At 43.2% G+C, this 14,137-nt stretch overlaps 1 protein-coding gene across 1 annotated transcript in view; it reads right to left on the reverse strand.

Moving 5' to 3' along the window:
* LOC139393125 (collagen alpha-1(VII) chain-like) overlaps nucleotides 1–14,137 on the reverse strand; it is a 109,026-nt gene that overhangs the window by 62,102 nt on the left and 32,787 nt on the right. The window contains exons 17-29 of the mRNA XM_071141492.1: nucleotides 13,865–14,002; nucleotides 12,727–12,873; nucleotides 12,208–12,327; nucleotides 10,881–11,027; nucleotides 10,024–10,314; nucleotides 9,368–9,507; nucleotides 5,934–6,057; nucleotides 3,370–3,513; nucleotides 2,679–2,866; nucleotides 2,243–2,320; nucleotides 1,352–1,369; nucleotides 1,228–1,254; nucleotides 927–995 (exon numbers count right to left, since the gene is read on the reverse strand). Of these exons, the coding sequence (XP_070997593.1) occupies nucleotides 927–995; nucleotides 1,228–1,254; nucleotides 1,352–1,369; nucleotides 2,243–2,320; nucleotides 2,679–2,866; nucleotides 3,370–3,513; nucleotides 5,934–6,057; nucleotides 9,368–9,507; nucleotides 10,024–10,314; nucleotides 10,881–11,027; nucleotides 12,208–12,327; nucleotides 12,727–12,873; nucleotides 13,865–14,002 (1,631 nt within the window). The remainder of the gene's footprint in view (nucleotides 1–926; nucleotides 996–1,227; nucleotides 1,255–1,351; nucleotides 1,370–2,242; nucleotides 2,321–2,678; nucleotides 2,867–3,369; nucleotides 3,514–5,933; nucleotides 6,058–9,367; nucleotides 9,508–10,023; nucleotides 10,315–10,880; nucleotides 11,028–12,207; nucleotides 12,328–12,726; nucleotides 12,874–13,864; nucleotides 14,003–14,137) is intronic.

The following is a 14,137-nucleotide window of genomic DNA, read 5'->3' on the forward strand; positions in this document are numbered from 1 at the left end:
AAAACAACGTTGATTCAACCAGTGTGTGCCCAGTGGGTTGTTCAATTACAGACATGAGCTACTTTGTATTTCTAGTACATTTCGTTCCAAAGTTATCGCTGATCACAGAGAGAAATATAAACAGCTTGACTGTGTTTAGCAAAGATCTTCTGTGTACAAACAGCTTGACTGTGTTTAGCAGAGATCTTCTGTGTATAAACAGCTTGACTGTGTTTAGCAGAGATCTTCTGTGTATGAACAGCTTGACTGTGTTTAGCAGAGATCTTCTGTGTATAAACAGCTTGACTGTGTTTAGCAGAGATCTTCTGTGTATAAACAGCTTGACTGTGTTTAGCAGAGATCTTCTGTGTATAAACAGCTTGACTGTGTTTAGCAGAGATCTTCTGTGTATGAACAGCTTGACTGTGTTTAGCAGAGATCTTCTGTGTATGAACAGCTTGACTGTGTTTAGCAGAGATCTTCTGTGTATAAAATGGCTTATTAAAACACAATTATAGGACCAAACAAAGACAGATTGTTGAATGCCTAACTGTCAGATGCTACAGAAGAATATATAGCAGCGATTCTGTCAACTTTCATCATCAATTCTGACACACGGATACTCAAAGAAACAAACAATCAAACACACACACAGGCACGCACACGCACGCACACACACGCACGCACACGCACGCACGCACACGGCTGGGAGCAGCACAGGACCAGCCGCTGGGCAGTGATCTTCAAGCAGTTGGGGTTAAGTGCCTTGCTCAAGGGCACAGCACTCTACTGTATCAGTGGGGGTTAAGTGCCTTGCTCAAGGGCACAGCACTCTACTGTATCAGTGGGGGTTAAGTGCCTTGCTCAAGGGCACAGAACTCTACTGTATCAGTGTGTGTAGATGATAGCCTACATAGACAATGTATGATGAGAGAGTTACCACTTACTCTCTCTCCTTTCTCTCCTTTGGACTTGAGGCCAATTGACTCAAACATTGCAGTGTTTTGCTGGAGTCTCTGTAATCAAACAAATGTCATGGAATTATGGCAGATGAATGAATAAATAAATGGCAATGAATGAATGACAATGAATGGCTGGATGGCTGGATAAATTGATGAATGACTGAATGAATGAATGACAATGAATGGCTGGATGGCTGGATACATTGATGAATGACTGAATGAATGAATGATTAATTGAATGGCTGGATGAATAGATGACTTAATTAAATTGTGGTGTAGAACATACCAGTCCACCATTACCAGAGCCATCTCCCTGTGAGTGACAGACAGAGAAAAAGAGAGGTAAACATAAAGTCCAAATATCTCATTTAATCACCAAGTTAGAAGTAACTAAATATAACTGTACTCACCTTTTCACCTTTCTGCCCCTTTGAAAGTAAATCAGAAAGGATAAAGAGATTAATCTATTAATCAAATAAAGGTCAGTCCATATTTCCAAAAGACAGTGGGTCAAAGGTCAGCTAAAGAAGGAGCCCAGTGGGCAATGATGTTATTACAAGAGCTGGTCGGAATGACGTCATTACCAGAACTGGTCGGAATGACGTCATTACCAGAACTGGTTGGAATGACGTCATTACAAGAACTGGTCGGAATGACGTCATTACAAGAGCTGGTCGGAATGACGTCATTACCAGAACTGGTCGGAATAACGTCATTACAAGAGCTGGTCAGAATGACGTCATTACAAGAACTGGTCGGAATGACGTCATTACAAGAACTGGTCGGAATGATGTCATTACAAGAACGGGTCGGAATGACGGCATTGCCAGAACTGGTCGGAATGACGTCATTGCCAAAACTGGTCGGAATGACGTCATTGCCAAAACTGGTCGGAATGACGACATTGCCAAATCTGGTCGGAATGACGGCATTGCCAGAACTGTTTGGAATGACGGCATTGCCAGAACTGTTTGGAATGACGGCATTGCCAAAACTGCTCGGAATGACGGCATTGCCAAAACTGGTCGGAATGACGGCATTGCCAAAACTGGTCGGAATAACGTCATTGCCAGAACTGGTCGGAATGACGGCATTAGCAGAACTGGTTGCTGGGAGGGAACAAACCATATATGTAGAATATATTTCTATGCTGCTATATGCTGACACAAATAGTGAAATAGGCAATGATGAGGATGGTGATGATGATAATAGTAATGTTGATGATAACAGTAATGATGATGATGATAATAGTAATGTTGATGATAACAGTAATGATGATGATGACTAAGAGAAGGACGTACCTTGCACTGTAAGGAGCAGGGGCCCTGGGGTTTGGTCAGCTCATCAGGGTCATCAGTTGGAGTGTCCAGCTGGGCAGACTAATAAAAGTGGTCAAACACATTGATATTGACCTTATTATATGACCTTGAATCAGAGGCTATAGGTCATTATTATTTAAATCCTCATTTCTACCTCTAGAACATTCTAATTCCAGCTGGAGGGCGAGAGCAGCCCACTCCAACACACAGCTGAGTTTCACATCTCTGTCATAATTAGCTGCTTGCCAGCATTCCACACTTCATACTTAACTGTGATCCCAGCTAAGGAGACATATTGAGCAAACGTTATCAGCAAGCTAGAATGTTGAAAACAAGCACGTTGTTCCAAAAAGTCCTGATGTAGTACCTTTCATTTCAAATGATTTGTTAGTTTCATTCAGACGTGTGTATTCTGTACCTCGTCGTGTTGTCTGAACTCAGAGAGCAGCGCCTCGCTGCAGATGTTGCTGATGAACTCTCTCTCTATGGAAGAGAAGTCATCAAAGTCCCTGGCGTAGAAGATGTTCTGGTAGCTGGCTGGATATGCTATCTTCTTCAGCTCGTCCATGTCTGCATTGGCCACCCCGATGGCCAGCACACTCACACCTGAGAGTGGAGTCAATATCAGAGAAGAATGTGAAAATACATGATATCATGTTATACAAAGCAATATTCAGCAATATGCAAAGTCAAAGGCTTCTGACAAGGACCAGTTACTGGATATCACTACATGTATCAAAGACAGGTGAGATATGCCTGTGTAGATTCATCTGTGTTAAAGAGATGTTTTCAGGACCTTGCGTGTCAGTAGCAACGGCTCCTAATCAACAAGAACAAAATGGCTACAATCCTTAGATGTCCCAAGACATTGACCACGGTTTTGACTAGATGGTATACAGCTACGAACGGAAGTTACTTTTCATAGCAGGTTAGGATAATTAACATAGCAGGTTAGGATAATTAGGTTAAGGTTAGGAAAAGGGTTAGGGTTAGATAAAATGCACTCCTAGCCTGCTTTGAAAAGTCACTTATGTTCGTATCTGTTTACCATCTAGCCACAACCTTTGACCCCTAGTATGTAGAGTATGACCACTGATATCTTAACTGACCATAAGCCTGTGCGATCCTGGAGGGTTGCTCCACATCGTCCACGGCCCGGCCATCTGTCAGCAACACCAAGACATGAGGCACCTCCTGCCTCATCCCCAGAGACTCCTGGAACAGCTCCTTCAGAACGTAGCTCATCCCCTTCCCTATGGAACAACAATACATTCACTGGCAATATCACTATCAATATGTACACACACACCAGTGGAGGCTTCTCACAGGAAGAAAGAGAAGACCAACCCTACAAAATATAGTTTTTTTTTTAAATAGTGAAACATTTAAAAAGTTATAATTTTTAGATAAAACTATACTAAATATATTCACGTCACCAAATAATTTATTAAAACACACTGTTTTGCAATGAAGATCTACAGTAGCCTCAACAGCACTCTGTAGGGTAGCACCACGGTGTAGCCTGAAGACAGCTAGCTTCTGTCCTCCTCTGCGTACATTGACTTCAATACAAAACCTAGGAGGTTCATGCTTCTCACCCCCTTCCATAGATTCACACAGGAATTATGACAACTTCCGGAGAATGTCCTCCAACCTATCAGAGCTCTTGCAGCATGAACTGACATGTTGTCCACCCAATCAAAGACTCAGAGAATGAATCTAGTACTGAAAGCATAAGCTAGAGCTAGCTAGCACTGCAGTGCAGTGCAGTGCATAAAATATGGTGAGATAGTTGACTCAAAGAGAGAGACAGACAATAGCTGAACAGTTTTTAACAAATTAATCCAAAATTAAGGAGAAGTGAGAGAGCAAGAGAGAGTGAGAGAGAGAGAGCTAGCAATTTTTCATAGTATATATTTTTTCACTTTCACTTAGCTAGCATTGAATGCAACAAGCTAGTCAAACAGCCGGTTCAAACAGAGAGGAAGGGATGGGGAGGTAGCTGACTATCGCTATCCAGCACTGGAACTCTTCCAAGTCAAGTTAAGCTTTTATAAATGTATTGCCACCGGGGCCCGCCAGTGCAACTCCTAAACTGCTTGCTGCTGACTGTACACGGTACTGTATGATTGTAGCATGTTTACTAACACATTAGTTCTAGTAGCTTTGTTGACTATGACGTGGCAATGATATAGTCTGTATGACTTGGAAATGTTTTTTCACCTGGTCATAGATAGTCCACAAGTGAAGGGAAAAGGTACGTAGAGAGCACGTAGATAGATGTGAGAAGGAATTATATGTACAACGAGCAGTTTGTATGTGGCTGCTATGAAAGAGAACTGTGTTTGCGTGTGATCAGGGGTGTATTCATTGTGCGGATTCTGTTAAACATTTCTTAAAACAAAAGCAAATGAAACAAAAAGGCGATAAACATAACTGAATTTGTCCAATAGAAACTCTATTTTGCAACTGTTGGACTAATGATTACACCGTAGATCAGCTAGATGCAGGCAAGAGTGTGCAAGGCGGTATTGAATGTGTCACTGTCTGTCTGTGTGTCACTGTCTGTCACCTCAAATCTTTCTCCCGACCTGTGTGCAGCCTCATGATGGGTACAGGGAAGATGTAGTAGCCTAAACCTATCGATGTTACATTTAACTGGGTGAATGGAATATGAATGACAGTCATCCAACATGCTGTAATAGAAATACGGCCATGTTCGTAAAAAAAATATTTTTATTTTTTTAACTAGGCAAGTCAGTTAAGAACAAATTCTTATTTTCAATGATGGCCTGTTCAGGGGCAGAACGACAGATTTGTACCTTGTCAGCTCGGGGATTTGAACTTGCAACCTTCCGGTTACTAGTCCAACGCTCTAACCACTAGGCTACCCTGCCGCCCCTAAATGATCATCCTTCCTCATCTTAAAAGGCACCGACCGCCACTGACACACAGACTTGGTCGCAGGCACTTACGCAGGTACAATATAGAGAATCAATGTGTATTGAAAGTGAATAGGCATGGAAGGTGTGTCACAATTTCAAAATGCAAAATTGTCATTTTTGGAGACGGGCGTTTGACAGACAGGGCTACGGTAGCTAGCAAAAGAGGGTAAAAACGGTTGCTATCCAACTGAACACAACATCAGCTGGCTAGCTAAATACCTTGGCTAACTGTGGGGCGAAACCAGCACCGGACTACCGCATTTGGGCCCCGGGGCACCAACCTCCATAAAGCTATGAGAACATGCTGGAGTTTTAAAGACATTTCTACATTTTTGCCATGAGAGAAAAATGACTGTTTTATAGCTCATCTCATGCTATTGTTCACTTTTTGCCATGAGGTTAAGAGAACATTTAGCAGTTTAAAGCTAATTTCCTGCAATTCCACACATTTTGCTATCATATGTTATCTGGGGGGCACCCGACCTCCAGGGATACATGCCCTGTGTGCCTATTAGGTAATCCAGCCCTGGGCGAAACAGTTCAGTATTTAACAGTTAATTAGTTATGCAAATACAAAGCTGTCTCCAAAAGGCAAGGCAAGTTTACTTTTGGATGTTTGTGAGGTCTCCACTTTCAAAGCTTATAGACATTTAACATTTTTCTACGCAGACAGAATGTCTGTATGTGTGTAAGTGTGTGTGTATGTGTCCATGTGTGTATGTGTGTACCTGTTTTGGTGTTGCCTCCTCCATAGTGTACTCCTCTCAGAGCCTTTAGGACAGAGTTCCTGTTCTTGTAATCATTCAGTTTGAACTCTATCCTTGGTTCATCACTGTAGTGCACAACTGCTATCTGAGGGGAGAGATGGGATAGTCAGTGGCAATTACCTACAGTACCAGTCAAAAGTTTAGACACACCTACCCATTCAAGGATTTTTTAATTTTTTAACTATTTTCTACTTTGTAGAATAATAGTGAAGACATCAAAACTATGAAATAACACATATGGAATCATGTAGTAACCAAAAAACGTGTTAAACAAATCAAAATATATTTTATATATTTATATTTATATATTTTGAGATTTTTCAAAGCAGCCACCCTTTGCCTTGATGACAACTTTGCACACTCTTGGCAATTTCTCAACCAGCTTCACGAGGAATGCTTTTACAACAGTCTTGAAGGAGTTCCCACATATGCTGAGCACTTGTTGTCTGCTTTTCCTTCACTCTGAAGTCCAACTCATCCCAAACCATCTCAACTGGGTTGAGGTTGGGTGATTGTGGAGGACAAGTCATCTGATGCAGCACTCCATCACTCTACACTCTACACTCTACACAGCCTGGAGGTGTGTTTTGGGTCATTTTCCTGTTAAAAAACAAATGATAGTCCGACTAAGCGCAAACCAGATGGGATGGTGTATGGCTGCAGAATGCTGTGGTAGCCATGCTGGTTAAGTGTGCCTTGAATTCTAAATAAACCACTGACAGTGTCAACAGCATAGCACCATCACACCTCCACCTCCATGCTTCACGGTGGGAATCACACATCCGTTCACCTACTCTGCATCTCACAAAGACATGGCGGTTGGAAACCAAAATCTCAAATTTGGACTCATCAGACCAAAGGACAGATTTCCACCAGTCTAATGTCCAATGCTTGTGGTTCTGGGCCCAAGCAAGTCTCTTCTTATTTTTGGTGTCCTTTAGTAGTGGTTTCTTTGCAGCAATTTGACCACGGAGGCCTGATTCACACAGTCTCCTGTGAACAGTTGATGTTGAGATGTGCCTGTTACTTAAACTTAGTGAAGCATTTATTTGGGCTGCAATCTGAGATCCAGTTAACTCTAATGAACTTATCCTCTGCAGCAGAGGGAACTCTTGGTATTTCTTTCCTGTGGCGGTCCTCATGAGAGCCAGTTTCATCATAGCACTTGATGGTTTTTGCGACTGCACTTGAAGAAACTTTCAAAGTTCTTGAAATTTTCCGTATTGACTGACCTTCATGTCTTAAAGTAATGATGGACTGTAATTTCTCTTTGCTTATTTGAGCTGTTCTTGCCATAATATGGACTTGGTATTTTACCAAATAGGGCTGTCTTCTGTATACCACCTCTACCTTGTCACAACACAACTGATTGGCTCAAACACTCTAAGAAAGAAAGAAATTCCACAAATGTACTTTTAACAAGGCACACTTGTTAATTGAAATGCATTCCAGCTTTTGACATATTTAACCTCATGAAGCTGGTTGAGAGAATGCCAAGACTGTGCAAAGCTGTCATCAAAGAAAAACGTTACTACTTTGAAGAATCTCAAATATGAAATATATTTTGTTTAACACTTGGTTGGTTACTACATGATTCCATATGTGTTATTTCATAGTTTTGATGTCTTCACTATTATTACATCATGTAGAACATAGTAAAAATAAAGAAAAACCCTTGAAGGAGTAAGTGAGTCAAAACTTTTGACTGGTACTGTACATTCAATAACAAGGTCATCTTATCATAACATGTGTCATTCCCCTTCATATTGCCTATATAGAAAATACAGTTTTAATGAAATACAGCAAGAGGCAATAACAGAATGCTGTTTCCACAGATACATTAGGGTACATACTTTGGGCGAACTGAAAAAGGAAGATGATTGCAAATGTCCTGTGCTTTTAGGTTTCAGATTTTAACATATTGAATCTAAACGTTGTCACAAAGTTTGCAACAACAATTCAGACCTTAGACCCTAAAAGAACAAGCCAGGGTGAGGGTGACCAGGACCTTAATCCCAAAAAGAACAAGCCAAGATGAGGGTGACCAGGACCTTAACCCCTAAAAGAACAAGCCAAAGTGAGGGTGACCAGGACCTTAACCCCTAAAAGAACAAGCCAAGGTGAGGGTGACCAGGACCTTAATCCCTAAAAGAACAAGCCAGGGTGAGGGTGACCAGGACCTTAATCCCAAAAAGAACAAGCCAAGGTGAGGGTGACCAGGACCTTAACCCCTAAAAGAACAAGCCAAGGTGAGGGTGACCAGGACCTTAATCCCAAAAAGAACAAGCCAAGGTGAGGGTGACCAGGACCTTAACCCCTAAAAGAACAAGCCAAGGTGAGGGTGACCAGGACCTTAACCCCTAAAAGAACAAGCCAAGGTGAGGGTGACCAGGACCTTAATCCCTAAAAGAACAAGCCAAGGTGAGGGTGACCAGGACCTTAACCCCTAAAAGAACAAGCCAAGGTGAGGGTGACCAGGACCTTAATCCCTAAAAGAACAAGCCAAGATGAGGGTGACCAGGACCAACTAGTTAAGAAGAAACCAGACTCTCTAAGATGGAGCTCAGAAGTATACACAGTCCATACACTTCCGGTACAGTCAACCAGGTACACTTCAGGTACAGTCAACCAGGTACACTTCAGGTACAGTCAACCAGGTACACTTCCGGTACAGTCAACCAGGTACACTTCAGGTACAGTCAACCAGGTACACTTCAGGTACAGTCGACCAGGTACACTTCAGGTACAGTCAACCAGGTACACTTCAGGTACAGTCAACCAGGTACACTTCAGGTACAGTCAACCAGGTACACTTCAGGTACAGTCAACCAGGTACACTTCAGGTACAGTCAACCAGGTACACTTCAGGTACAGTCAACCAGGTACACTTCAGGTACAGTCGACCAGGTACACTTCAGGTACAGTCGACCAGGTACACTTCAGGAACAGTCAACCAGGTACACTTCAGGTACAGTCAACCAGGTACACTTCAGGTACAGTCAACCAGGTACACTTCAGGTACAGTCAACCAGGTACACTTCAGGTACAGTCAACCAGGTACACTTCAGGTACAGTCAACCAGGTACACTTTAGGTACAGTCGACCAGGTACAGTCAACCAGGTACACTTCAGGTACAGTCAACCAGGTACACTTCAGGAACAGTCAACTAGGTACACTTTAGGTACAGTCAACCAGGTACACTTCAGGAACAGTCAACCAGGTACACTTTAGGTACAGTCGACCAGGTACAGTCAACCAGGTACACTTCACCCTTACATTGCTATGTTTTTTTAAGTCTATTGTGTGTGATGTGTTAACATACTGTACATCATGCCTGTTAATCCTAAAATTAACAGTAAAGCTTTTGACATATTGAAGGTGTGTGACCTCTGACCTGTGTGCCCTGAGGACCAATCACAGGGAAATAGGTGACAACCCGGAACAGGAAGTCCTTGAGCTTGGCAAAGTTATTGGATCCGATGCTCCATGACTCATCCACCAGGAACACTATGTCTGCCTTCACCCTGCCACACACTGCAACACACACACACGCACATGGAGGCACGCATGCACACACAGGAACGAGCGTGCAGGTGCGCACACACACACACACACACACACAGGTAATGGTGACAGTGATATTGGTTGTTAGCAGACATTATTATCATCAGACAGAACATTGCTAAAGGAACATCTTCAGTCTTAAGAAGCAGTCTCTAAATCAGGTAAGTGCTGTTATTCTTCAGTCTTAAGAAGCAGTCTCTAATGGAGGTAAGTGCTGTTATTCTTCAGTCTTAAGAAGCAGTCTCTAATGGAGGTAAGTGCTGTTATTCTGAGGGTTTTAAGAAGCAGTCTCTAATGGAGGTAAGTGCTGTTATTCTTCAGTCTTAAGAAGCAGTCTCTAATGGAGGTAAGTGCTGTTATTCTTCAGTCTTAAGAAGCAGTCTCTAATGGAGGTAAGTGCTGTTATTCTGAGGGGCTGTCAGTTTGCTCTGATTGTAATGCCTAACAGCTATTCATCTATATAGGTACTATAAATACTTCTGTTACCTGGCCCTGGTCCAACAGTTGTCTCTGTATCCAAAACCAATACGTTTCTGGTATTGGTGGTAAGATGGTCAACGCTGGTGGTGGCTGCAGCTGTTTTGACAACGGTGGTGCTTGGGGGTTTCTTGGCGGTGCCGGAGGTGGTTTTGGAGGGGGCTTTGGTGACGGTGGAGCGGGTGTGGGCTTTGGTGGTTTTGGCTGCGTTGGGGTGGGAGGCGGTGAGGGTGTGAGGGAGGAGAGGGGAACGCGTGGCTGGTAAAGACTGGACAGGCACCAGAGGACGGTCCTTGGCCACTGAAAGGAAATAGACAGTGTTTCAGATGTATATGCAGTAGTGTTGTGCTTGGACACATTTCACATGATATACTGTATACATTATGATTTATGACATTTTTATACTCACATACATGGATAGGTGCAGTGTATTGTGTTGTTCTACAGGGTCAGCCATATTAGTACGGCGCCCCTGGAGCCGGTTAAGTGCCTTGCTCAAGGGCACAGACAGATTTCTCCTCTTGTCAGCTCAATTATTCGAACCCGCAACATTTCGGTTACTGGCCCAACACTAACCGCTAGCCTGTCCTACACCTACTGTACACCACAGTAATTACTTAGTAATAACTTATGTCATGACCTAGTAAGTACATGAACCAGCATTGGGTTTCCTGTATGATAGACGGTTTCCTGTGAAGTGTATAAACATGTAATGGACAGCTCTCAAAACGTTGCATTTCTTACAGCTTAGTATAACAGCACTCAACAATTGTTTTTGTTGTTGACGTTTTTGAACTTTTGAGTGAGCACGTTGTTTATTGTGCCAGTGAGCTGGAGCCATAACGTGAAGAGGTGTTAAGCTTTACCTATCCTGTGATTGATAGAGGTGATGGGTCCCTCCACCTCTCCATACAGAGGTCTGATGGTGAAGATGTAGGTCCTGCCATACAGCAGATCACTCAGCTTAAACATGGTGGCAGAAGGGCCAAGCTTCTCCTTTTTGGTGTCCAACTCTGAAGAGAAAAAGTGTACCCATATGTCGTAAAAACAAAATTAAAAATCTACTTAACCTTTATCCAGGTAAGTCATTGTGAACAAATTGTCCTCTGGTTGGTCAAAGAGGTTGTAAAAAGTGACAAACACAAAACAATTGTCATCACTGTAATAACACATAACCCAGCCCAATTCCAAGGGTAACTCAGGTTTCCCCATCACAATAACAGTTTGGAACAATTGACAATTTACAGGACAAAATCACCATTTACATCTTGAATTCACCCCTATTTCACCCCTAATTCACCCCTATTTATTGTGCCTACATAATGAGTTCTATTAACTATGGCCTCCAAACACTTCACACTTAAAAACTGGGGAAGATGAAACCTAGAATAGTTGATAAAATCTCCAGGAAGTAGTCTTCTCGTGTGACAGACCGAACAATTTGGTTCTGGGTGCCGAGATGACCAAAAAGTGATCGGAACATGAAAGACAAACCCCGACATTCCATTTATACTTTAGGCAGTTTATTGAAGGAAATGACTTGGATAAGAGAGAGGGGCGCTGTCTAAATATACCCCCCCACCCCCACTGCCATGCTCACACAAAGTCATTAACACGTACTGATGTCACTAACATAGGCCCCATTCCAATTGTATGACTGGCAGCTGACAGCCATGTGGTGGAGCCTTGGGTTCACCTACCCAGTCATGTCTAGTCAGTGACTACTTCAACAATGGGAAATGGGAGAAACTGAAGGCATTTTTAAGAAAGATCTTAAGAAACACCATTTTTGCCGTGCTTTTACTTAGGGTGCTTTTATTTTATTTATTTTATACTATCTATTTCACATATTTTTATTTATTCAAATGCGTTAGTCTCTTATGTCCACAGTTTTTAAAAATAATTGTTTTACTATTTTTATTTGCCACATTTTGAAACCAGTGTTTTTCTCTTTCTCTACTAAGGATTTTGAATGAGGCCATGATCATCTGTGCTGGTGTCACAGCCTGATGTGATTGGCTGTGCTGGTGTCACAGCCTGACGTGATCATCTGTGCTGGTGTCACAGCCTGATGTGATCATCTGTGCTGGTGTCACAGCCTGATGTGATTGGCTGTGCTGGTGTCACAGCCTGATGTGATTGGCTGTGCTGATGTCACAGCCTGATGTGATTGGCTGTGCTTTGACCTCTGACCTGAGATGTGCCTCCAGGAGAGCAGGTACCCAGAAGCCCCGGCAACTCTGATCCAGTTGAGGGAAGTACTGCTGTCTGTGGTGTTCAGCGCTGCAAAGCCGTTCACTTTAGGCAGGTCCACTGGAACACAATCAACACATAATTTAAGTGTTTGAGAAAGACTGTGCAGACTCACTGATCTACAAATCACTTTGCATCCCAAATAACTACTCATTATCTGATCAAGATTATCGGTTCTGCGCCTGGCCTTGCTCAAACTGATCCCCTCAACCACACAAAATAACTTTAAGATACCATACTGCTACTTTTTGGGCTAGGTGGTGGTGCTAGGTGGTGGTGCTAGGTGGTGGTGCTAGGTGGTGGTGCTAGGTGGTGGAGCTAGGTGGTGGTGCTAGGTGGTGGTGCTAGGTGGTGGTGCTAGGTGAGTAGAGACGTGTGACAGGTCTACATTTGAGTCATTTAGCAGTCACTCTTATCCAGAGGAATATCTGAGAGGTGTCGCCATAGTTCAGTACTCACAGGTGCGTGCAGTGACCAGGAACGGGCTCCCTTCTCGGCCCCCCACCATAGATGCCACCTGGATCTTATAGGCCGAGCTCTCCTGTAACTTAGGGATCGTGAAGGAGGTCGTGGAGGAAGAGACTAGCTGGGACTTCTCATCACCACCTAGAGGCAGAGAGGTCAACATGCATGGGATATATATATATATAGGTCAGGACAGCAGGATAGCCTACAGCTATTTCACAACGATCTTTCCTTTATGCCTCACAGCTTCTCTCCTCACCTTGAAGAACTTAGGTCTGTGGGGAGGGACCATGACCTCTAATACAAGAGGGAATGTGAGGGGATGCAAGGAAGCATGAAAGACGAATTGAGATAGAGCCTACATTTTTATTTCACCTTTATTTAACCAAGTAGGCTAGTTGAGAACAAGTTCTCACTTACAACTGCGACCTGGCCAAGATAAAGCAAAGCAGTGCGACACAAACAACAACACAGAGTTACACATGGAATAAACAAACATACAGTCAATAACACAATATAAAAAGTCTATATACAGTGTGTGCAAATGAGGTCGGATAAGGGAGGTAAAGGCAATAAATAGGCCATGGTGGCGAAGTAATTACAATGTAGCAATTAAACATTGGAGTGATAGATGTGCAGAAGATGAATGTGCAAGTAGAGATACTAAATAAATAAATAACAGTATAGGGGGTGAGGTAGTTGGATGGGCTATTTACAGATTGGCTATGTACAGGTGCAGTAATCTGTGAGCTTCTCTGACAGCTGGTGCTTAAAGTTAGTAAGGGAGATATGAGTCTCCAGCTTCAGTGATGTTTGCAGTTCGTTCCAGTCATTGGCAGCAGAGAACTGGAAAGTAAGGCGACCAAAGGAGGAATTGGCTTTGGTGAGATATACCTGCTGGAGCGCGTGCTACGGGTGGGTGCTGCTAAGGTGACCAGTGAGCTGAGATAAGGCGGGGCTTTACCTTGCAAAGACTTATAGATGACCTGGAGCCAGTGGGTTTGGCGACGAATATGAGGGCCAGCCAACGAGAGCATACAGGTCGCAATGGTGGGTAGTATATAGAGTTTTGGTGGTGTGTGTTTGTGTGTCAATGTCTGTGTGTCCATACATGCATGTGTGTGTTCCTCACCATGGAAGGGGCTCCAGGAGATCTTGTAGCCAGTGACCCCAGGTGTTCTCTTCCAGGTCAGTATGAAGGAGTTGATTCCGACATCCACCACCTTCACCTCCTTGACCGCCTGGATCAGCTCTGACTCTGTCACCGACGCTGACGGAAACACATCAACAATAGATGTTTGGTTCATTTAAGATAAACAATACATGTGTGGTGAGCTTTCTGCCACAAAATGGCTGCCGCTACATGGATGCTACACATCGGTGGTGAATGAGGCGAGTTTCTGCC

The sequence above is a fragment of the Oncorhynchus clarkii genome, chromosome 33 (genome assembly GCF_045791955.1).
Source record: "Oncorhynchus clarkii lewisi isolate Uvic-CL-2024 chromosome 33, UVic_Ocla_1.0, whole genome shotgun sequence".
Classification (NCBI taxonomy): Eukaryota; Metazoa; Chordata; class Actinopteri; order Salmoniformes; family Salmonidae; genus Oncorhynchus; species Oncorhynchus clarkii.